The sequence below is a fragment of the Lissotriton vulgaris genome, chromosome 6, assembly GCF_964263255.1.
Source record: "Lissotriton vulgaris chromosome 6, aLisVul1.2, whole genome shotgun sequence".
Lineage (NCBI taxonomy): Eukaryota > Metazoa > Chordata > Amphibia > Caudata > Salamandridae > Lissotriton > Lissotriton vulgaris.
Genome location: NC_141694.1, coordinates 1901937880 through 1901962607, shown reverse-complemented (window position 1 = coordinate 1901962607; position 24728 = coordinate 1901937880). Strand labels below are relative to the sequence as shown.

Below are 24728 nucleotides of genomic sequence, written 5' to 3'. Positions count from 1 at the left end.
CAGTAGAGAAGCAGCAAAGCTGCAGGGTGGGTGATTGGATGCAGTGGACTGGCAGCAGAGCCTGGCAGTAGAGAAGCAGCAAAGCTGCAGGGTGGGTGATTGGATGCAGTGGACTGGCAGCAGAGCCTGGCAGTAGAGAAGCAGCAAAGCTGCAGGGTGGGTGATAGGATGCAGTGGACTGGCAGCAGAGCCTGGCAGTAGAGAAGCAGCAAAGCTGCAGGGTGGGTGATAGGATGCAGTGGACTGGCAGCAGATCCTGGCAGTAGAGAAGCAGCAAAGCTGCTGGAAGGGTGATAGGATGCAGTGGACAGGCAGCAGAGCCTGGCAGTAGAGAAGCAGCAAAGCTGCTGGAGGGGTGATAGGATGCAGTGGACTGGCAGCAGAGCCTGGCAGTAAAGAAGCAGCAAAGCTGCAGGGTGGGTGATAGGATGCAGTGGACTGGCAGCAGAGCCTGGCAGTAGAGAAGCAGCAAAGCTGCTGGAAGGGTGATAGGATGCAGTGGACTGGCAGCAGAGCCTGGCAGTAGAGAAGCAGCAAAGCTGCAGGGTGGGTGATTGGATGCAGTGGACTGGCAGCAGAGCCTGGCAGTAGAGAAGCAGCAAAGCTGCTGGAAGGGTGATAGGATGCAGTGGACTGGCAGCAGAGCCTGGCAGTAAAGAAGCAGCAAAGCTGCAGGGTGGGTGATTGGATGCAGTGGACTGGCAGCAGAGCCTGGCAGTAGAGAATCAGCAAAGCTGCAGGGTGGGTGATAGGATGCAGTGGACTGGCAGCAGAGCCTGGTAGTAGAGAAGCAGCAAAGCTGCAGGGTGGGTGATAGGATGCAGTGGACTGGCAGCAGAGCCTGGCAGTAGAGAAGCAGCAAAGCTGCAGGGTGGGTGATTGGATGCAGTGGACTGGCAGCAGAGCCTGGCAGTAGAGAAGCAGCAAAGCTGCAGGGTGGGTGATAGGATGCAGTGGACTGGCAGCAGAGCCTGACAGTAGAGAAGCAGCAAAGCTGCTGGAAGGGTGATAGGATGCAGTGGACAGGCAGCAGAGCCTGGCAGTAGAGAAGCAGCAAAGCAGCAGGGTGGGTGATTGGATGCAGTGGACTGGCAGCAGAGCCTGGCAGTAGAGAAGCAGCAAAGCTGCAGGGTGGGTGATAGGATGCAGTGGACTGGCAGCAGAGCCTGGCAGTAGAGAAGCAGTAAAGCTGCAGGGTGGGTGATAGGATGCAGTGGACAGGCAGCAGAGCCTGGAAGTAGAGAAGCAGCAAAGCTGCAGGGTGGGTGATAGGATGCAGTGGACTGGCAGCAGAGCCTGGCAGTAGAGAAGCAGCAAAGCTGCAGGGTGGGTGATAGGATGCAGTGGACTGGCAGCAGAGCCTGGCAGTAGAGAAGCAGCAAAGCTGCTGGAAGGGTGATAGGATGCAGTGGACTGGCAGCAGAGCCTGGCAGTAGAGAAGCAGCAAAGCTGCAGGGTGGGTGATTGGATGCAGTGGACTGGCAGCAGAGCCTGGCAGTAGAGAAGCAGCAAAGCTGCAGGGTGGGTGATAGGATGCAGTGGACTGGCAGCAGAGCCTGGCAGTAGAGAAGCAGCAAAGCTGCAGGGTGGGTGATAGGATGCAGTGGACTGGCAACAGAGGCTGGCAGTAGAGAAGCAGCAAAGCTGCAGGGTGGGTGATTGGATGCAGTGGACTGGCAGCAGAGCCTGGCAGTAGAGAAGCAGCAAAGCTGCAGGGTGGGGGATAGGATGCAGTGGACTGGCAGCAGAGCCTGGCAGTAGAGAAGCAGCAAAGCTGCAGGGTGGGTGATAGGATGCAGTGGACTGGCAGCAGAGCCTGGCAGTAGAGAAGCAGCAAAGCTGCAGGGTGGGTGATAGGATGCAGTGGACAGGCAGCAGAGCCTGGCAGTAGAGAAGCAGCAAAGCTGCAGGGTGGGTGATTGGATGCAGTGGACTGGCAGCAGAGCCTGGCAGTAGAGAAGCAGCAAAGCTGCAGGGTGGGTGATTGGATGCAGTGGACTGGCAGCAGAGCCTGGCAGTAGAGAAGCAGCAAAGCTGCAGGGTGGGTGATTGTATGCAGTGGACTGGCAGCAGAGCCTGGCAGTAGAGAAGCAGCAAAGCTGCAGGGTGGGTGATTGGATGCAGTGGACTGGCAGCAGATCCTGGCAGTAGAGAAGAAGCAAAGCTGCAGGGTGGGTGATTGGATGCAGTGGACTGGCAGCAGATCCTGGCAGTAGAGAAGCAGCAAAGCTGCAGGGTGGGTGATAGGATGCAGTGGACTGGCAGCAGAGCCTGGCAGTAGAGAAGCAGCAAAGCTGCAGGGTGGGTGATAGGATGCAGTGAACTGGCAGCAGAGCCTGGCAGTAGAGAAGCAGCAAAGCTGCAGGGTGGGTGATAGGATGCAGTGGACTGGCAGCAGAGCCTGGCAGTAGAGAAGCAGCAAAGCTGCAGGGTGGGTGATTGGATGCAGTGGACAGGCAGCAGAGCCTGGCAGTAGAGAAGCAGCAAAGCTGCAGGGTGGGTGATTGGATGCAGTGGACTGGCAGCAGAGCCTGGCAGTAGAGAAGCAGCAAAGCTGCAGGGTGGGTGATTGGATGCAGTGGACTGGTAGCAGAGCCTGGCAGTAGAGAAGCAGCAAAGCTGCAGGGTGGGTGATTGGATGCAGTGGACTGGCAGCAGAGCCTGGCAGTAGAGATGAAGCAAAGCTGCAGGGTGGGTGATAGGATGCAGTGGACTGGCAGCAGAGCCTGGCAGTAGAGAAGCAGCAAAGCTGCAGGGTGGGTGATAGGATGCAGTGGACTGGCAGCAGAGCCTGGCAGTAGAGAAGCAGCAAAGCTGCTGGAAGGGTGATAGGATGCAGTGGACTGGCAGCAGAGCCTGGCAGTAGAGAAGCAGCAAAGCTGCAGGGTGGGTGATTGGATGCAGTGGACTGGCAGCAGAGCCTGGCAGTAGAGAAGCAGCAAAGCTGCAGGGTGGGTGATTGGATGCAGTGGACTGGCAGCAGAGCCTGGCAGTAGAGAAGCAGCAAAGCTGCAGGGTGGGTGATTGGATGCAGTGGACAGGCAGCAGAGCCTGGCAGTAGAGAAGCAGCAAAGCTGCAGGGTGGGTGATTGGATGCAGTGGACTGGCAGCAGAGCCTGGCAGTAGAGAAGCAGCAAAGCTGCAGGGTGGGTGATTGGATGCAGTGGACTGGCAGCAGAGCCTGGCAGTAGAGAAGCAGCAAAGCTGCTGGAAGGGTGATAGGATGCAGTGGACTGGCAGCAGAGCCTGGCAGTAGAGAAGCAGCAAAGCTGCAGGGTGGGTGATAGGATGCAGTGGACTGGCAGCAGAGCCTGGCAGTAGAGAAGCAGCAAAGCTGCAGGGTGGGTGATTGGATGCAGTGGACTGGCAGCAGAGCCTGGCAGTAGAGAAGCAGCAAAGCTGCAGGGTGGGTGATTGGATGCAGTGGACTGGCAGCAGAGCCTGGCAGTAGAGATGAAGCAAAGCTGCAGGGTGGGTGATAGGATGCAGTGGACTGGCAGCAGAGCCTGGCAGTAGAGAAGCAGCAAAGCTGCAGGGTGGGTGATAGGATGCAGTGGACTGGCAGCAGAGCCTGGCAGTAGAGAAGCAGCAAAGCTGCTGGAAGGGTGATAGGATGCAGTGGACTGGCAGCAGAGCCTGGCAGTAGAGAAGCAGCAAAGCTGCAGGGTGGGTGATTGGATGCAGTGGACTGGCAGCAGAGCCTGGCAGTAGAGAAGCAGCAAAGCTGCAGGGTGGGTGATTGGATGCAGTGGACTGGCAGCAGAGCCTGGCAGTAGAGAAGCAGCAAAGCTGCAGGGTGGGTGATTGGATGCAGTGGACAGGCAGCAGAGCCTGGCAGTAGAGAAGCAGCAAAGCTGCAGGGTGGGTGATTGGATGCAGTGGACTGGCAGCAGAGCCTGGCAGTAGAGAAGCAGCAAAGCTGCAGGGTGGGTGATTGGATGCAGTGGACTGGCAGCAGAGCCTGGCAGTAGAGAAGCAGCAAAGCTGCTGGAAGGGTGATAGGATGCAGTGGACTGGCAGCAGAGCCTGGCAGTAGAGAAGCAGCAAAGCTGCAGGGTGGGTGATAGGATGCAGTGGACTGGCAGCAGAGCCTGGCAGTAGAGAAGCAGCAAAGCTGCAGGGTGGGTGATTGGATGCAGTGGACTGGCAGCAGAGCCTGGCAGTAGAGAAGCAGCAAAGCTGCAGGGTGGGTGATTGGATGCAGTGGACTGGCAGCCGAGCCTGGCAGTAGAGAAGCAGCAAAGCTGCAGGGTGGGTGATAGGATGCAGTGGACTGGCAGCAGAACCTGGTAGTAGAGAAGCAGCAAAGCTGCAGGGTGGCTGATAGGATGCAGTGGACTGGCAGCAGATCCTGGCAGTAGAGAAGCAGCAAAGCTGCAGGGTGGGTGATTGGATGCAGTGGACTGGCAGCAGAGCCTGGCAGTAGAGAAGCAGCAAAGCTGCAGGGTGGGTGATTGGATGCAGTGGACTGGCAGCAGATCCTGGCAGTAGAGAAGAAGCAAAGCTGCAGGGTGGGTGATTGGATGCAGTGGACTGGCAGCAGATCCTGGCAGTAGAGAAGCAGCAAAGCTGCAGGGTGGGTGATTGGATGCAGTGGACAGGCAGCAGAGCCTGGCAGTAGAGAAGCAGCAAAGCTGCAGGGTGGGTGATTGGATGCAGTGGACTGGCAGCAGAGCCTGGCAGTAGAGAAGCAGCAAAGCTGCAGGGTGGGTGATTGGATGCAGTGGACTGGCAGCAGAGCCTGGCAGTAGAGAAGCAGCAAAGCTGCAGGGTGGGTGATTGGATGCAGTGGACTGGCAGCAGATCCTGGCAGTAGAGAAGCAGCAAAGCTGCAGGGTGGGTGATAGGATGCAGTGGACTGGCAGCAGAGCCTGGCAGTAGAGAAGCAGCAAAGCTGCAGGGTGGGTGATAGGATGCAGTGGACTGGCAGCAGAGCCTGGCAGTAGAGAAGCAGCAAAGCTGCAGGGTGGGTGATAGGATGCAGTGGACTGGCAGCAGAGCCTGGCAGTAGAGAAGCAGCAAAGCTGCAGGGTGGGTGATTGGATGCAGTGGACTGGCAGCAGAGTCTGGCAGTAGAGAAGCAGCAAAGCTGCAGGGTGGGTGATTGGATGCAGTGGACTGGCAGCAGAGCCTGGCAGTAAAGAAGCAGCAAAGCTGCAGGGTGGGTGATAGGATGCAGTGGACTGGCAGCAGAGCCTGGCAGTAGAGAAGCAGCAAAGCTGCAGGGTGGGTGATTGGATGCAGTGGACTGGCAGCAGAGCCTGGCAGTAGAGAAGCAGCAAAGCTGCAGGGTGGGTGATAGGATGCAGTGGACTGGCAGCGGAGCCTGGCAGTAGAGAAGCAGCAAAGCTGCTGGAAGGGTGATAGGATGCAGTGGACTGGCAGCAGAGCCTGGCAGTAGAGAAGCAGCAAAGCTGCAGGGTGGGTGATTGGATGCAGTGGACTGGCAGCAGAGCCTGGCAGTAGAGAAGCAGCAAAGCTGCTGGAAGGGTGATAGGATGCAGTGGACAGGCAGCAGAGCCTGGCAGTAGAGAAGCAGCAAAGCTGCAGGGGGGGTGATAGGATGCAGTGGACTGGCAGCAGAGCCTGGCAGTAGAGAAGCAGCAAACCTGCAGGGTGGGTGATTGGATGCAGTGGACAGGCAGCAGAGCCTGGCAGTAGAGAAGCAGCAAAGCTGCAGGGTGGGTGATTGTATGCAGTGGACTGGCAGCAGAGCCTGGCAGTAGAGAAGAAGCAAAGCTGCAGGGTGGGTGATTGGATGCAGTGGACAGGCAGCAGAGCCTGGCAGTAGAGAAGCAGCAAAGCTGCAGGGTGGGTGATTGGATGCAGTGGACTGGCAGCAGAGCCTGGCAGTAGAGAAGCAGCAAAGCTGCAGGGTGGGTGATAGGATGCAGTGGACTGGCAGCAGAGCCTGGCAGTAGAGAAGCAGCAAAGCTGCTGGAAGGGTGATAGGATGCAGTGGACAGGCAGCAGAGCCTGGCAGTAGAGAAGCAGCAAAGCAGCAGGGTGGGTGATTGGATGCAGTGGACTGGCAGCAGAGCCTGGCAGTAGAGAAGCAGCAAAGCTGCAGGGTGGGTGATAGGATGCAGTGGACTGGCAGCAGAGCCTGGCAGTAGAGAAGCAGTAAAGCTGCAGGGTGGGTGATAGGATGCAGTGGACAGGCAGCAGAGCCTGGAAGTAGAGAAGCAGCAAAGCTGCAGGGTGGGTGATAGGATGCAGTGGACTGGCAGCAGAGCCTGGCAGTAGAGAAGCAGCAAAGCTGCAGGGTGGGTGATAGGATGCAGTGGACTGGCAGCAGAGCCTGGCAGTAGAGAAGCAGCAAAGCTGCTGGAAGGGTGATAGGATGCAGTGGACTGGCAGCAGAGCCTGGCAGTAGAGAAGCAGCAAAGCTGCAGGGTGGGTGATTGGATGCAGTGGACTGGCAGCAGAGCCTGGCAGTAGAGAAGCAGCAAAGCTGCAGGGTGGGTGATAGGATGCAGTGGACTGGCAGCAGAGCCTGGCAGTAGAGAAGCAGCAAAGCTGCAGGGTGGGTGATAGGATGCAGTGGACTGGCATCAGAGGCTGGCAGTAGAGAAGCAGCAAAGCTGCAGGGTGGATGATTGGATGCAGTGGACTGGCAGCAGAGCCTGGCAGTAGAGAAGCAGCAAAGCTGCAGGGTGGGGGATAGGATGCAGTGGACTGGCAGCAGAGCCTGGCAGTAGAGAAGCAGCAAAGCTGCAGGGTGGGTGATAGGATGCAGTGGACTGGCAGCAGAGCCTGGCAGTAGAGAAGCAGCAAAGCTGCAGGGTGGGTGATTGGATGCAGTGGACTGGCAGCAGAGCCTGGCAGTAGAGAAGCAGCAAAGCTACAGGGTGGGTGATAGGATGCAGTGGACTGGCAGCAGAGCCTGGCAGTAGAGAAGCAGCAAAGCTGCAGGGTGGGTGATAGGATGCAGTGGACAGGCAGCAGAGCCTGGCAGTAGAGAAGCAGCAAAGCTGCAGGGTGGGTGATTGGATGCAGTGGACTGGCAGCAGAGCCTGGCAGTAGAGAAGCAGCAAAGCTGCAGGGTGGGTGATTGGATGCAGTGGACTGGCAGCAGAGCCTGGCAGTAGAGAAGCAGCAAAGCTGCAGGGTGGGTGATTGTATGCAGTGGACTGGCAGCAGAGCCTGGCAGTAGAGAAGCAGCAAAGCTGCAGGGTGGGTGATTGGATGCAGTGGACTGGCAGCAGATCCTGGCAGTAGAGAAGCAGCAAAGCTGCAGGGTGGGTGATTGGATGCAGTGAACTGGCAGCAGAGCCTGGCAGTAGAGAAGCAGCAAAGCTGCAGGGTGGGTGATATGATGCAGTGGACTGGCAGCAGAGCCTGGCAGTAGAGAAGCAGCAAAGCTGCAGGGTGGGTGATTGGATGCAGTGGACAGGCAGCAGAGCCTGGCAGTAGAGAAGCAGCAAAGCTGCAGGGTGGGTGATTGGATGCAGTGGACTGGCAGCAGAGCCTGGCAGTAGAGAAGCAGCAAAGCTGCAGGGTGGGTGATTGGATGCAGTGGACTGGCAGCAGAGCCTGGCAGTAGAGAAGCAGCAAAGCTGCAGGGTGGGTGATTGGATGCAGTGGACAGGCAGCAGAGCCTGGCAGTAGAGAAGCAGCAAAGCTGCAGGGTGGGTGATAGGATGCAGTGGACTGGCAGCAGAACCTGGTAGTAGAGAAGCAGCAAAGCTGCTGGAAGGGTGATAGGATGCAGTGGACAGGCAGCAGAGCCTGGCAGTAGAGAAGCAGCAAAGCTGCAGGGTGGGTGATTGGATGCAGTGGACAGGCAGCCGAGCCTGGCAGTAGAGAAGCAGCAAAGCTGCAGGGTGGGTGATTGGATGCAGTGGACTGGCAGCAGAGCCTGGCAGTAGAGAAGCAGCAAAGCTGCTGGAAGGGTGATAGGATGCAGTGGACTGGCAGCAGAGCCTGGCAGTAGAGAAGCAGCAAAGCTGCAGGGTGGGTGATTGGATGCAGTGGACTGGCAGCAGAGCCTGGCAGTAGAGAAGCAGCAAAGCTGCTGGAAGGGTGATAGGATGCAGTGGACTGGCAGCAGAGCCTGGCAGTAGAGAAGCAGCAAAGCAGCAGGGTGGGTGATTGGATGCAGTGGACTGGCAGCAGAGCCTGGCAGTAGAGAAGCAGCAAAGCTGCAGGGTGGGTGATTGGATGCAGTGGACTGGCAGCAGAGCCTGGCAGTAGAGATGAAGCAAAGCTGCAGGGTGGGTGATAGGATGCAGTGGACTGGCAGCAGAGCCTGGCAGTAGAGAAGCAGCAAAGCTGCAGGGTGGGTGATAGGATGCAGTGGACTGGCAGCAGAGCCTGGCAGTAGAGAAGCAGCAAAGCTGCTGGAAGGGTGATAGGATGCAGTGGACTGGCAGCAGAGCCTGGCAGTAGAGAAGCAGCAAAGCTGCAGGGTGGGTGATTGGATGCAGTGGACTGGCAGCAGAGCCTGGCAGTAGAGAAGCAGCAAAGCTGCAGGGTGGGTGATTGGATGCAGTGGACTGGCAGCAGAGCCTGGCAGTAGAGAAGCAGCAAAGCTGCAGGGTGGGTGATTGGATGCAGTGGACAGGCAGCAGAGCCTGGCAGTAGAGAAGCAGCAAAGCTGCAGGGTGGGTGATTGGATGCAGTGGACTGGCAGCAGAGCCTGGCAGTAGAGAAGCAGCAAAGCTGCAGGGTGGGTGATTGGATGCAGTGGACTGGCAGCAGAGCCTGGCAGTAGAGAAGCAGCAAAGCTGCTGGAAGGGTGATAGGATGCAGTGGACAGGCAGGAGAGCCTGGCAGTAGAGAAGCAGCAAAGCTGCAGGGTGGGTGATAGGATGCAGTGGACTGGCAGCAGAGCCTGGCAGTAGAGAAGCAGCAAAGCTGCTGGAAGGGTGATAGGATGCAGTGGACTGGCAGCAGAGCCTGGCAGTAGAGAAGCAGCAAAGCTGCTGGAAGGGTGATAGGATGCAGTGGACTGGCAGCAGAGCCTGGCAGTAGAGAAGCAGCAAAGCTGCAGGGTGGGTGATTGGATGCAGTGGACTGGCAGCAGAGCCTGGCAGTAGAGAAGCAGCAAAGCTGCAGGGTGGGTGATAGGATGCAGTGGACTGGCAGCAGAGCCTGGCAGTAGAGAAGCAGCAAAGCTGCAGGGTGGGTGATAGGATGCAGTGGACTGGCATCAGAGGCTGGCAGTAGAGAAGCAGCAAAGCTGCAGGGTGGGTGATTGGATGCAGTGGACTGGCAGCAGAGCCTGGCAGTAGAGAAGCAGCAAAGCTGCAGGGTGGGGGATAGGATGCAGTGGACTGGCAGCAGAGCCTGGCAGTAGAGAAGCAGCAAAGCTGCAGGGTGGGTGATAGGATGCAGTGGACAGGCAGCAGAGCCTGGCAGTAGAGAAGCAGCAAAGCTGCAGGGTGGGTGATTGGATGCAGTGGACTGGCAGCAGAGCCTGGCAGTAGAGAAGCAGCAAAGCTGCAGGGTGGGTGATTGGATGCAGTGGACTGGCAGCAGAGCCTGGCAGTAGAGAAGCAGCAAAGCTGCAGGGTGGGTGATTGGATGCAGTGGACTGGCAGCAGATCCTGGCAGTAGAGAAGAAGCAAAGCTGCAGGGTGGGTGATTGGATGCAGTGGACTGGCAGCAGATCCTGGCAGTAGAGAAGCAGCAAAGCTGCAGGGTGGGTGATAGGATGCAGTGGACTGGCAGCAGAGCCTGGCAGTAGAGAAGCAGCTAAGCTGCAGGGTGGGTGATAGGATGCAGTGAACTGGCAGCAGAGCCTGGCAGTAGAGAAGCAGCAAAGCTGCAGGGTGGGTGATAGGATGCAGTGGACTGGCAGCAGAGCCTGGCAGTAGAGAAGCAGCAAAGCTGCAGGGTGGGTGATTGGATGCAGTGGACAGGCAGCAGAGCCTGGCAGTAGAGAAGCAGCAAAGCTGCAGGGTGGGTGATTGGATGCAGTGGACTGGCAGCAGAGCCTGGCAGTAGAGAAGCAGCAAAGCTGCTGGAAGGGTGATAGGATGCAGTGGACTGGCAGCAGAGCCTGGCAGTAGAGAAGCAGCAAAGCTGCAGGGTGGGTGATTGGATGCAGTGGACTGGCAGCAGAGCCTGGCAGTAGAGAAGCAGCAAAGCTGCTGGAAGGGTGATAGGATGCAGTGGACTGGCAGCAGAGCCTGGCAGTAGAGAAGCAGCAAAGCTGCAGGGTGGGTGATTGGATGCAGTGGACTGGCAGCAGAGCCTGGCAGCAGAGAAGCAGCAAAGCTGCAGGGTGGGTGATAGGATGCAGTGGACTGGCAGCAGAGCCTGGCAGTAGAGAAGCAGCAAAGCTGCAGGGTGGGTGATAGGATGCAGTGGACTGGCAGCAGAGCCTGGCAGTAGAGAAGCAGCAAAGCTGCTGGAAGGGTGATAGGATGCAGTGGACTGGCAGCAGAGCCTGGCAGTAGAGAAGCAGCAAAGCTGCAGGGTGGGTGATTGGATGCAGTGGACTGGCAGCAGAGCCTGGCAGTAGAGAAGCAGCAAAGCTGCAGGGTGGGTGATTGGATGCAGTGGACTGGCAGCAGAGCCTGGCAGTAGAGAAGCAGCAAAGCTGCAGGGTGGGTGATTGGATGCAGTGGACAGGCAGCAGAGCCTGGCAGTAGAGAAGCAGCAAAGCTGCAGGGTGGGTGATTGGATGCAGTGGACTGGCAGCAGAGCCTGGCAGTAGAGAAGCAGCAAAGCTGCAGGGTGGGTGATTGGATGCAGTGGACTGGCAGCAGAGCCTGGCAGTAGAGAAGCAGCAAAGCTGCAGGGTGGGTGATTGGATGCAGTGGACTGGCAGCAGAGCCTGGCAGTAGAGAAGCAGCAAAGCTGCAGGGTGGGTGATTGGATGCAGTGGACTGGCAGCCGAGCCTGGCAGTAGAGAAGCAGCAAAGCTGCAGGGTGGGTGATAGGATGCAGTGGACTGGCAGCAGAACCTGGTAGTAGAGAAGCAGCAAAGCTGCAGGGTGGGTGATAGGATGCAGTGGACTGGCAGCAGAGCCTGGCAGTAGAGATGAAGCAAAGCTGCAGGGTGGGTGATAGGATGCAGTGGACTGGCAGCAGAGCCTGGCAGTAGAGAAGCAGCAAAGCTGCAGGGTGGGTGATAGGATGCAGTGGACTGGCAGCAGAGCCTGGCAGTAGAGAAGCAGCAAAGCTGCTGGAAGGGTGATAGGATGCAGTGGACTGGCAGCAGAGCCTGGCAGTAGAGAAGCAGCAAAGCTGCAGGGTGGGTGATTGGATGCAGTGGACTGGCAGCAGAGCCTGGCAGTAGAGAAGCAGCAAAGCTGCAGGGTGGGTGATTGGATGCAGTGGACTGGCAGCAGAGCCTGGCAGTAGAGAAGCAGCAAAGCTGCTGGAAGGGTGATAGGATGCAGTGGACTGGCAGCAGAGCCTGGCAGTAGAGAAGCAGCAAAGCTGCAGGGTGGGTGATTGGATGCAGTGGACTGGCAGCAGAGCCTGGCAGTAGAGAAGCAGCAAAGCTGCAGGGTGGGTGATTGGATGCAGTGGACTGGCAGCAGAGCCTGGCAGTAGAGAAGCAGCAAAGCTGCAGGGTGGGTGATTGGATGCAGTGGACAGGCAGCAGAGCCTGGCAGTAGAGAAGCAGCAAAGCTGCAGGGTGGGTGATTGGATGCAGTGGACTGGCAGCAGAGCCTGGCAGTAGAGAAGCAGCAAAGCTGCAGGGTGGGTGATTGGATGCAGTGGACTGGCAGCAGAGCCTGGCAGTAGAGAAGCAGCAAAGCTGCTGGAAGGGTGATAGGATGCAGTGGACAGGCAGGAGAGCCTGGCAGTAGAGAAGCAGCAAAGCTGCAGGGTGGGTGATAGGATGCAGTGGACTGGCAGCAGAGCCTGGCAGTAGAGAAGCAGCAAAGCTGCTGGAAGGGTGATAGGATGCAGTGGACTGGCAGCAGAGCCTGGCAGTAGAGAAGCAGCAAAGCTGCTGGAAGGGTGATAGGATGCAGTGGACTGGCAGCAGAGCCTGGCAGTAGAGAAGCAGCAAAGCTGCAGGGTGGGTGATTGGATGCAGTGGACTGGCAGCAGAGCCTGGCAGTAGAGAAGCAGCAAAGCTGCAGGGTGGGTGATAGGATGCAGTGGACTGGCAGCAGAGCCTGGCAGTAGAGAAGCAGCAAAGCTGCAGGGTGGGTGATAGGATGCAGTGGACTGGCATCAGAGGCTGGCAGTAGAGAAGCAGCAAAGCTGCAGGGTGGGTGATTGGATGCAGTGGACTGGCAGCAGAGCCTGGCAGTAGAGAAGCAGCAAAGCTGCAGGGTGGGGGATAGGATGCAGTGGACTGGCAGCAGAGCCTGGCAGTAGAGAAGCAGCAAAGCTGCAGGGTGGGTGATAGGATGCAGTGGACAGGCAGCAGAGCCTGGCAGTAGAGAAGCAGCAAAGCTGCAGGGTGGGTGATTGGATGCAGTGGACTGGCAGCAGAGCCTGGCAGTAGAGAAGCAGCAAAGCTGCAGGGTGGGTGATTGGATGCAGTGGACTGGCAGCAGAGCCTGGCAGTAGAGAAGCAGCAAAGCTGCAGGGTGGGTGATTGGATGCAGTGGACTGGCAGCAGATCCTGGCAGTAGAGAAGAAGCAAAGCTGCAGGGTGGGTGATTGGATGCAGTGGACTGGCAGCAGATCCTGGCAGTAGAGAAGCAGCAAAGCTGCAGGGTGGGTGATAGGATGCAGTGGACTGGCAGCAGAGCCTGGCAGTAGAGAAGCAGCAAAGCTGCAGGGTGGGTGATAGGATGCAGTGAACTGGCAGCAGAGCCTGGCAGTAGAGAAGCAGCAAAGCTGCAGGGTGGGTGATAGGATGCAGTGGACTGGCAGCAGAGCCTGGCAGTAGAGAAGCAGCAAAGCTGCAGGGTGGGTGATTGGATGCAGTGGACAGGCAGCAGAGCCTGGCAGTAGAGAAGCAGCAAAGCTGCAGGGTGGGTGATTGGATGCAGTGGACTGGCAGCAGAGCCTGGCAGTAGAGAAGCAGCAAAGCTGCTGGAAGGGTGATAGGATGCAGTGGACTGGCAGCAGAGCCTGGCAGTAGAGAAGCAGCAAAGCTGCAGGGTGGGTGATTGGATGCAGTGGACTGGCAGCAGAGCCTGGCAGTAGAGAAGCAGCAAAGCTGCTGGAAGGGTGATAGGATGCAGTGGACTGGCAGCAGAGCCTGGCAGTAGAGAAGCAGCAAAGCTGCAGGGTGGGTGATTGGATGCAGTGGACTGGCAGCAGAGCCTGGCAGCAGAGAAGCAGCAAAGCTGCAGGGTGGGTGATAGGATGCAGTGGACTGGCAGCAGAGCCTGGCAGTAGAGAAGCAGCAAAGCTGCAGGGTGGGTGATAGGATGCAGTGGACTGGCAGCAGAGCCTGGCAGTAGAGAAGCAGCAAAGCTGCTGGAAGGGTGATAGGATGCAGTGGACTGGCAGCAGAGCCTGGCAGTAGAGAAGCAGCAAAGCTGCAGGGTGGGTGATTGGATGCAGTGGACTGGCAGCAGAGCCTGGCAGTAGAGAAGCAGCAAAGCTGCAGGGTGGGTGATTGGATGCAGTGGACTGGCAGCAGAGCCTGGCAGTAGAGAAGCAGCAAAGCTGCAGGGTGGGTGATTGGATGCAGTGGACAGGCAGCAGAGCCTGGCAGTAGAGAAGCAGCAAAGCTGCAGGGTGGGTGATTGGATGCAGTGGACTGGCAGCAGAGCCTGGCAGTAGAGAAGCAGCAAAGCTGCAGGGTGGGTGATTGGATGCAGTGGACTGGCAGCAGAGCCTGGCAGTAGAGAAGCAGCAAAGCTGCAGGGTGGGTGATTGGATGCAGTGGACTGGCAGCAGAGCCTGGCAGTAGAGAAGCAGCAAAGCTGCAGGGTGGGTGATTGGATGCAGTGGACTGGCAGCCGAGCCTGGCAGTAGAGAAGCAGCAAAGCTGCAGGGTGGGTGATAGGATGCAGTGGACTGGCAGCAGAACCTGGTAGTAGAGAAGCAGCAAAGCTGCAGGGTGGGTGATAGGATGCAGTGGACTGGCAGCAGATCCTGGCAGTAGAGAAGCAGCAAAGCTGCAGGGTGGGTGATTGGATGCAGTGGACTGGCAGCAGAGCCTGGCAGTAGAGAAGCAGCAAAGCTGCAGGGTGGGTGATTGGATGCAGTTGACTGGCAGCAGAGCCTGGCAGTAGAGAAGCAGCAAAGCTGCTGGAAGGGTGATAGGATGCAGTGGACTGGCAGCAGAGCCTGGCAGTAGAGAAGCAGCAAAGCTGCAGGGTGGGTGATTGGATGCAGTGGACTGGCAGCAGAGCCTGGCAGTAGAGAAGCAGCAAAGCTGCAGGGTGGGTGATTGGATGCAGTTGACTGGCAGCAGAGCCTGGCAGTAGAGAAGCAGCAAAGCTGCAGGGTGGGTGATAGGATGCAGTGGACTGGCAGCAGAGCCTGGCAGTAGAGAAGCAGCAAAGCTGCAGGGTGGGTGATTGGATGCAGTGGACTGGCAGCAGATCCTGGCAGTAGAGAAGAAGCAAAGCTGCAGGGTGGGTGATTGGATGCAGTGGACTGGCAGCAGATCCTGGCAGTAGAGAAGCAGCAAAGCTGCAGGGTGGGTGATTGGATGCAGTGGACAGGCAGCAGAGCCTGGCAGTAGAGAAGCAGCAAAGCTGCTGGAAGGGTGATAGGATGCAGTGGACTGGCAGCAGAGCCTGGCAGTAGAGAAGCAGCAAAGCTGCAGGGTGGGTGATTGGATGCAGTGGACTGGCAGCAGATCCTGGCAGTAGAGAAGCAGCAAAGCTGCAGGGTGGGTGATAGGATGCAGTGGACTGGCAGCAGAGCCTGGCAGTAGAGAAGCAGCAAAGCTGCAGGGTGGGTGATAGGATGCAGTGGACTGGCAGCAGAGCCTGGCAGTAGAGAAGCAGCAAAGCTGCAGGGTGGGTGATTGGATGCAGTGGACTGGCAGCAGAGCCTGGCAGTAGAGAAGCAGCAAAGCTGCAGGGTGGGTGATTGGATGCAGTGGACTGGCAGCAGAGCCTGGCAGTAGAGAAGCAGCAAAGCTGCTGGAAGGGTGATAGGATGCAGTGGACTGGCAGCAGAGCCTGGTAGTAGAGAAGCAGCAAAGCTGCTGGAAGGGTGATTGGATGCAGTGGACTGGCAGCAGAGCCTGGCAGTAAAGAAGCAGCAAAGCTGCAGGGTGGGTGATAGGATGCAGTGGACTGGCAGCAGAGCCTGCCAGTAGAGAAGCAGCAAAGCTGCAGGGTGGGTGATTGGATGCAGTGGACTGGCAGCAGAGCCTGGCAGTAGAGAAGCAGCAAAGCTGCAGGGTGGGTGATAGGATGCAGTGGACTGGCAGCAGAGCCGGGCAGTAGAGAAGCAGCAAAGCTGCTGGAAGGGTGATAGGATGCAGTGGACTGGCAGCAGAGCCTGGCAGTAGAGAAGCAGCAAAGCTGCAGGGTGGGTGATTGGATGCAGTGGACTGGCAGCAGAGCCTGGCAGTAGAGAAGCAGCAAAGCTGCTGGAAGGGTGATAGGATGCAGTGGACAGGCAGCAGAGCCTGGCAGTAGAGAAGCAGCAAAGCTGCAGGGGGGGTGATAGGATGCAGTGGACTGGCAGCAGAGCCTGGCAGTAGAGAAGCAGCAAAGCTGCAGGGTGGGTGATTGGATGCAGTGGACTGGCAGCAGAGCCTGGCAGTAGAGAAGCAGCAAAGCTGCAGGGTGGGTGATTGGATGCAGTGGACTGGCAGCAGATCCTGGCAGTAGAGAAGCAGCAAAGCTGCAGGGTGGGTGATTGGATGCAGTGGACTGGCAGCAGATCCTGGCAGTAGAGAAGCAGCAAAGCTGCAGGGTGGGTGATTGGATGCAGTGGACAGGCAGCAGAGCCTGGCAGTAGAGAAGCAGCAAAGCTGCAGGGTGGGTGATTGGATGCAGTGGACTGGCAGCAGAGCCTGGCAGAAGAGAAGCAGCAAAGCTGCAGGGTGGGTGATTGGATGCAGTGGACAGGCAGCAGAGCCTGGCAGTAGAGAAGCAGCAAAGCTGCAGGGTGGGTGATTGGATGCAGTGGACTGGCAGCAGAGCCTGGCAGTAGAGAAGCAGCAAAGCTGCAGGGTGGGTGATAGGATGCAGTGGACTGGCAGCAGAGCCTGGCAGTAGAGAAGCAGCAAAGCTGCATGGTGGGTGATTGGATGCAGTGGACTGGCAGCAGATCCTGGCAGTAGAGAAGCAGCAAAGCTGCAGGGTGGGTGATTGGATGCAGTTGACTGGCAGCAGAGCCTGGCAGTAGAGAAGCAGCAAAGCTGCAGGGTGGGTGATTGGATGCAGTGGACTGGCAGCAGAGCCTGGCAGTAGAGAAGCAGCAAAGCTGCTGGAAGGGTAATAGGATGCAGTGGACTGGCAGCAGAGCCTGGCAGTAGAGAAGCAGCAAAGCTGCTGGAAGGGTAATAGGATGCAGTGGACTGGCAGCAGAGCCTGGCAGTAGAGAAGCAGCGAAGCTGCTGGAAGGGTGATAGGATGCAGTGGACAGGCAGCAGAGCCTGGCAGTAGAGAAGCAGCAAAGCTGCTGGAAGGGTGATAGGATGCAGTGGACTGGCAGCAGAGCCTGGCAGTAGAGAAGCAGCAAAGCTGCAGGGTGGGTGATTGGATGCAGTTGACTGGCAGCAGAGCCTGGCAGTAGAGAAGCAGCAAAGCTGCAGGGTGGGTGATTGGATGCAGTGGACTGGCAGCAGAGCCTGGCAGTAGAGAAGCAGAAAAGCTGCAGGGGGGGTGATTGGATGCAGTGGACTGGCAGCAGAGCCTGGCAGTAGAGAAGCAGCAAAGCTGCAGGGTGGGTGATAGGATGCAGTGGACTGGCAGCAGAGCCTGGCAGTAGAGAAGCAGCAAAGCTGCAGGGTGGGTGATTGGATGCAGTGGACTGGCAGCAGAGCCTGGCAGTAGAGAAGCAGCAAAGCTGCAGGGTGGGTGATTGGATGCAGTGGACTGGCAGCAGAGCCTGGCAGTAGAGAAGCAGCAAAGCTGCAGGGTGGGTGATAGGATGCAGTGAACTGGCAGCAGAGCCTGGCAGTAGAGAAGCAGCAAAGCTGCCGGGTGGGTGATTGGATGCAGTGGACTGGCAGCAGAGCCTGGCAGTAGAGAAGCAGAAAAGCTGCAGGGTTGGGTGATTGGATGCAGTGGACTGGCAGCAGAGCCTGGCAGTAGAGAAGCAGCGAAGCTGCAGGGTTGGGTGATTGGATGCAGTGGACTGGCAGCAGAGCCTGGCAGTAGAGAAGCAGCAAAGCTGCAGGGTGGGGGATAGGATGCAGTGGACTGGCAGCCGAGCCTGGCAGTAGAGAAGCAGCAAAGCTGCAGGGTGGGTGATTGGATGCAGTGGACTGGCAGCAGAGCCTGGCAGTAGAGAAGCAGAAAAGCTGCAGGGGGGGTGATTGGATGCAGTGGACTGGCAGCAGAGCCTGGCAGTAGAGAAGCAGCAAAGCTGCAGGGTGGGTGATAGGATGCAGTGGACAGGCAGCAGAGCCTGGCAGTAGAGAAGCAGCAATGCTGCAGGGTGGGTGATTGGATGCAGTGGACTGGCAGCAGAGCCTGGCAGTAGAGAAGCAGCAAAGCTGCAGGGTGGGTGATTGGATGCAGTGGACTGGCAGCCGAGCCTGGCAGTAGAGAAGCAGCAAAGCTGCAGGGTGGGTGATAGGATGCAGTGGACTGGCAGCAGAGCCTGGCAGTAGAGAAGCAGCAAAGCTGCAGGGTGGGTGATAGGATGCAGTGGACTGGCAGCAGAGCCTGGCAGTAGAGAAGCAGCAAAGCTGCAGGGTGGGTGATAGGATGCAGTGGACTGGCAGCAGAGCCTGGCAGTAGAGAAGCAGCAAAGCTGCAGGGTGGGTGATAGGATGCAGTGGACTGGCATCAGAGGCTGGCAGTAGAGAAGCAGCAAAGCTGCAGGGTGGGTGATTGGATGCAGTGGACTGGCAGCAGAGCCTGGCAGTAGAGAAGCAGCAAAGCTGCAGGGTGGGGGATAGGATGCAGTGGACTGGCAGCAGAGAAGCAGCAAAGCTGCAGGGTGGGTGATTGGATGCAGTGGACTGGCAGCAGAGCCTGGCAGTAGAGAAGCAGCAAAGCTGCAGGGTGGGGGATAGGATGCAGTGGACTGGCAGCAGAGCCTGGCAGTAGAGAAGCAGCAAGGCTGCAGGGTGGGTGATTGGATGCAGTGGACTGGCAGCAGAGCCTGGCAGTAGAGAAGCAGCAAAGCTGCAGGGTGGGTGATAGGATGCAGTGGACTGGCAGCAGAGCCTGGCAGTAGAGAAGCAGCAAAGCTGCTGGAAGGGTGATTGGATGCAGTGGACTGGCAGCTGAGCCTGGCAGTAGAGAAGCAGCAAAGCTGCAGGGTGGGTGATAGGATGCAGTGGACTGTCAGCAGAGCCTGGCAGTAAAGAAGCAGCAATGCTGCAGGGTGGGTGATAGGATGCAGTGGACTGGCAGCAGAGCCTGGCAGTAGAGAATCAGCAAAGCTGCAGGGTGGGTGATAGGATGCAGTGGACTGGCAGCAGAGCCTGGCAGTAGAGAAGCAGCAAAGCTGCAGGGTGGGTGATAGGATGCAGTGGACTGGCAGCAGAGGACAGGAGCTGCTGGGCTGGGAGGTAGGAGCCACCGGGCACATTCACTCATTCACTAGCTGCTTGGCGGCCACCTTCTTTTCGGGCTCACATTCAAGCATTGACAAAAAGTATTAAAAACCAAACCTTGATTTAGTAACAAACATTGACTGTTTTGTGAACAGCATGAAAGTAAGACGTAAAACACTGAAAGTGTGAGGTTAACTGTACTGTTTCTGATGGAATGTAGTACCTTGTGCATCTTAAATGATGTATCAAAACATCCAGTAGAAAGACAGAGATGCCATCATGAACCAGTGGTCTAACTCAAGATATGATAGACAACCTCTCCAGCCAATGGATGAGGATTCCTGAGGCAAAGAAGACAACAGCTGAAAGAGCCCGCCCCCAGACCCACTACATATGTACATTATATAGTTAGAAAAAGAAACAAAGGGTCTTGGAGTGCTTCAGCCCTCAAAAGGTGATGTCATACTTGGAGGAGCTGTCAGGAGCCACCGCCTGACCTCTGAGAGGAGGCGCCTCTCTACTTTAGGTAGTAGTGACAAATCAACAGGATAGGTGGGAGCTGTTGAGACACAGTTTACACTCTCAGCCTCCCTGGGCAGCAGACAATGTTGTAATAAAAAAAAAACATTTTGATATTTGCACAATAACACTACTAAATACATAAAACATACCTCTAGCTTTGTTTTCCTGGTGTTTCTGCTCCAAACCTGAAAAGGAAATAAAAAAACATTCTTACAAAAAGCTTAGGGAGGCCCTCGATTTTACGCCACATCTAAAACCCTCAATGATCAAAGGTCTGTGTAATTTGACTGCCACATGTGGTAAAGGAGCCATTTAAGACTCATTCTGAGAGGGCCCTTAATCCTCCTGGGGTCGGCAATGACAGAAGCCGGGCACATTGGAATAGAGATGGAGTCGCTTCACCTCGAGGTCTCGGTCACGGTTATGAGATGAGTTGGGTTCAGCCCTGTTTTTGGTCTGCTGTCTTTTTTAATGAAACTGTAGCTTCTATTGATGATTATCTAAAAACCCCTTTCATGAAGACATTTTGGTTCTGTAGGGGGTATGTTACCTTTTGAGGGGGGAGGCCCTTGTCCTGCTCCCCCTTCCTGCATCTCTCCTCATAGCTCCGGGCGCCTCTTTGAGGAAGGGACCTCCTCAACGAACAATGTCGCTTCTTGGATGGGAAAGGCACTGGACGCAGCAGCTCAGATCCAACAGAGCCCTCACTGAGAGACCCCTGGACAAAACACGGAGATAGGACAATCAACTCTGATTGGCTCTCCACCTCAAATGACTCTAAGCCAATCAAAAAGAGCCAATGTGGGTTGGGGTGGTAGCTACAAAGGGATTTATTTCAACTCCCGGCCTGCTTACCCCAGGGTTTTGGCCATCAGTGCTGGAGAAAGAAGACCCCTGCTGAAAGGGTTTGGCCTCTTTTTAAAATACTGATGGAGAGAAGCCGCTATGCTCCTATGGTTGCCCTGTGTTGTCTGATAGAAGCCAGAAGGGCATTGGAGGAGGAGAATCTTGCCATAGAATCACAGGGTGATGAATTTCCCCCTCAGCTTGTGCTGCTGTGCAGGCGGCCATGCTGATCCTGCCTGCGTTCAGCCGTTGATCACCCAGGGACTGTCAGAACTTGGCAGTTTCCTTCTTCTTCCAGGTAGGGTGCAGAAGAGTTCTTTACCATCTTTTTTAGGGAAGGTTTGCCCATCCACCCTGGGAGTGATCTACAGACTCTCGACCCGGCTGGACAGTTCAATTTGCCAACAGCATTGTCTGGAGAGTCACCGCCTTACCAGGGGTGTAGAATTTAATATAATATCTACTTGTCCCAGTGGCAGGCTGCTTCATAAATCTGTCTTGTAACAAAATCCACTTGTCCCTTTTGTGCCATGTAATGTGGCGACAAATTATGTGAGCAATCTCATGCTATAAGAGCTCTGATATCGTCTCTCTGATTATGCCAAGGCTCGTACCATTGTAGGGTTTGAATAATAGCAATTGCCTTATGTTGCCACGTTTCCGAAAATCTACATATAGGGGCTGACGGTAATGGTGAGCAACAGTTCCAGGGTTGGAATACACTTTTGAGTCCGAGCTTACATACTAACTTGCATGTTTTAAGGGTTTTCACCAACTCTTCTCTAATCTTGTCCCATAGTGAGAAAGGTTGGAAATTTACTCCTTACAATGGCAGACACAAAACGTCTTCTAGGATTGGGGAAAAGAGTGGTTGGAGGGAACGTGACCTTGCGAACACTTTTTCGCATAAGCTAATCTATACCTGCATATTTGCTCATACTAAAATGTAGTTCACAAATATATTATAGGAGTACGATTTCTTGGCCTACTTCTGTAAAATCTTGTGAATTTACAAAAGCCATATATCTGCACTTTTGAGAATTCATTTAATAACTGGGCCCTAATTAGGTCTGGCGTTAACAATAAACTTTTGTGTTTATTAAAACTCTGTCTCTCTCTTCCTCTCTCTCCCTGTCTGTCGGCTGGCTTCACTGTGAGTGACAGCATTCTGTTCTTTCACAAGGAGCATATCGATACACAAATGTTTTGTTGAGTGCCAGGAACTACTGTGGCAATGTGTGCTTTTTCAGACCAAAACAATTTTTGCTTTTGTCAGTGTGTGTTATAATGGTAAGGGCCCAGCAGCTTCCACACCAATAATGTTTTACAAAAATGATGCCAAAACAAGTCACGCATTGACAAACCCAAAAAGCTGACCAATAATTTCAGACGTACTAGGTTTACCAATGCTTGTTTATTTCTTTGATTCCCATAATCTTATTGCAAATGGTTACACTGATTTTCCATTATGAATATTGTTGGGAAATACTAGCATACATCAACACATTTTTACTAAAGTATGCTAAAAAGAAATGGTACCTAAAATTTGACACTATTTTAGCAACATGTTTTTGCATTTTTGGTGAACATTTTATTTTGAAAGCAAAGACTCTTCAGTCTTGCTTTCCAGCTTCTGCAAATACTTGCATCTAATCAGAGAGCATCCTGGGAGCATTATCCATAGCCTTATTGCTAAACATTGAAAACTTGTGTGGACATTTTTATACTGGAACCTCTGTCAGTAGTGCAGTCGGAGCTTACAACTTTTACTTAGAGCGATCACCCTAATAATAAATGCTTTGCATTAATGAACCATAAATAGAAGTTTGAACAGTATTAACACATGGACACAAATATTAATTTACTGTTGGCGAGGCCTTTCCTTGATCTATAAAGTGATACTGCAAACTGGCTGCCAGAGGGTTTTGCTCCTGCAGGGGATTGGGTCTACTTGTCCCAAGGACAAATTACACATGAAAAAGTGTTGCCCCTGACCCCAAACAATATGGCCTGTGCATCCAGCTACAGGAATGCAAAACCCTGCTTACAGAACGCTGCTCTGGCTTTTCACTTTTTTCTGGGTCCCTGTCTGCTGCAGCGGCTCAGACAGCAGGCTTCTATGTCCAGCCTGCGCATCGAGTTGCACATAATTCCATCATTGGCGCTTGAGCACACCGGGGTACAGTTTCACTAAGAGTGGACCCACAGGCTTCTGCACCGGCAGACATTCTGCCGCCTCAACATCCAACCTCAACCACAGAAGATATGTCTGGTTCAAAAGCCCCAAATGCACCCATGTGGGCCGAGATTATTGGGTTTGGGCGCACAGCAGGGTGTTGAGTTCACTGTACCCGCATTGAAATTGTGCAAGAGTCACCACTTTACTTGTAGCGTCTCCTTCTATGAGTTCAGAGCAGAAAGAAGTCTTGTATTTCAGTCAATAGACCAGAAGGGCAGCCATGCTGAAGCAACGTATCAAGTGGATTACGTTTTGTCTGCCCTTTAGACTAGGGTTTGTTATTGGGGGCTATGAAGTTCTTATACACTAGGGTAAATGATTGGAGAACCAGTGATTTTCTCATGGGTTAAGGCAAATGATCGGGGACCAGTGAAATTCACATAAACTACAGTAAACGTCTGTGGGACCATTGAAGTTCTGTTAGCCTCAGGTGTGTGATCGGGAGACCAGTGAAATTCTCATAGCCTTGTGTGTGTGGTCGGGGGATCAATGAAGTTCTCATACACTAGGGTTAAGGATCAGGGATTGGACCAGTGAAGTTCTCCTAGCCTCAGGTGTGTGATCGGGAGACCAGTGGTCGGGAGACCAGTGGTCGGGGGATCAATGAAGTTCTCATACACTAGGGTTAAGGATCAGGGACTAGTACAAGTGAAGTTCTCCTAGCATAGGGTGTGTGATAGGGGGACCAGATAGGTTCTCGTGGACTAGGGTTTGTGATCGGGCACCAGTGAAGTTCTCAAAGCCTCTGGTATGTGATCAGGGCCTGTTAAGTTTTCATAGGCTCAGGTTTGTGATTGGGGACCAGTGAAGTTATCATAGATCAGGGTAAATGAGCAGGGGATCAGCAAACTTCTCAGGGTCTAAGGTGTGTGATTGTGGACCAGCGAACTTCTCAGGGTCTTGGGTGCATGTGATTGGACACCAGTGAAGTTCTCATAGACTTGGGTGCATGTGATTGGACACCGGTGAAGTTCTCATAGACTTGGGTGCATGTGATTGGACACCAGCGAACTTCTCAGGGTCTTGGGTGCATGTGATTGGACACCAGTGAAGTTCTCATAGACTTGGGTGCATGTGATTGGAGACTAGTGAAGTTCTCATAGACTTGGGTGCATGTGATTGGGGACCAGTGAAGTTCTCATAGAGTTGGGTGCATGTGATTGGAGACCAGTGAAATTCTCATAGAGTTGGGCGCATGTGATTGGGGACCAGTGAAGTTCTCATAGACTTGGGTGCATGTGATTGGAGACCAGTGATGTTCTCATAGAGTTGGGTGCATGGAATTGGAGACCAGTGATGTTCTCATAGAGTTGGGTGCATGTGATTTGACACCAGTGAAGTTCTCATAGACTTGGGTGCATGTGATTGGACACCAGTGAAGTTCTCATAGACTTGGGTGCATGTGATTGGAGACTAGTGAAGTTCTCATAGACTTGGGTGCATGTGATTGGGGACCAGTGAAATTCTCATAGAGTTGGGTGCATGTGATTGGGGACCAGTGAAGTTCTCATAGACTTGAGTGCATGTGATTGGAGACCAGTGATGTTCTCATAGAGTTGGGTGCATGGAATTGGAGACCAGTGATGTTCTCATAGAGTTGGGTGCATGTGATTGGAGACCAGTGAAATTCTCATAGAGTTGGGCGCATGTGATTGGGGACCAGTGAAGTTCTCATAGACTTGGGTGCATGTGATTGGAGACCAGTGATGTTCTCATAGAGTTGGGTGCATGGAATTGGAGACCAGTGATGTTCTCATAGAGTTGGGTGCATGTGATTGGAGACCAGTGAAGTTCTCATATAGTTGGGTGCATGTGATTGGAGACCAGTGAAGTTCTCATAGAGTTGGGTGCTTGTGATTGGAGACCAGTGAAGTTCTCATAGAGTTGGGTGCATGTGATTGGAGACCAGTGAAGTTCTGATAGACTTGGGTGCATGTGATTGGAGACCAGTGAAGTTCTCATAGACTTGGGTGCATGTGATTGGAGACCAGTGATGTTCTCATAGAGTTGGGTGCATGTGATTGGAGACCAGTGATGTTCCCATAGAGTTGGGTGCATGTATTTGGAGACCAGTGATGTTCTCATAGAGTTGGGTGCATGTATTTGGAGACCAGTGAAGTTCTCATAGAGATGGGTGCATGTGATTGGGGACCAGTGAAGTTCTCTTAGACTTGGGTGCATGTGATTGGACACCAGTGAAGTTCTCTTAGACTTGGGTGCATGTGATTGGACACCAGTGAAGTTCTCATAGACTTGGGTGCATGTGATTGGAGACCAGTGATGTTCTCATAGAGTTGGGTGCATGTGATTGGAGACCAGTAATGTTCTCATAGAGTTGGGTGCATGTGATTGGAGACCAGTGATGTTCTCATAGAGTTGGGTGCATGTGATTGGAGACCAGTGAAGTTCTCATAGAGTTGGGTGCATGTGATTGGAGGCCAATGATGTTCTCATAGAGTTGGGTGCATGTGATTGGGGACCAGTGAAGTTCTCATAGACTTGGGTGCATGTGATTGGACACCAGTGAAGTTCTCTTAGACTTGGGTGCATGTGATTGGACACCAGTGAAGTTCTCATAGACTTGGGTGCATGTGATTGGAGACC

General features: G+C 54.7%; 1 protein-coding gene across 4 annotated transcripts in view; it reads right to left on the bottom strand.

Annotated features, from left to right (window-relative positions):
- LOC147709852 (NACHT, LRR and PYD domains-containing protein 12-like) overlaps positions 1-24728 on the bottom strand; it is a 410205-nt gene that overhangs the window by 327644 nt on the left and 57833 nt on the right. For all 4 annotated transcript variants that reach the window (XM_086928301.1, XM_086928300.1, XM_086928303.1 and 1 more), the window contains exon 3: positions 19189-19224. In XM_086928301.1, coding sequence (XP_086784427.1) covers positions 19189-19224 — 36 coding nt within the window. The remainder of the gene's footprint in view (positions 1-19188; positions 19225-24728) is intronic.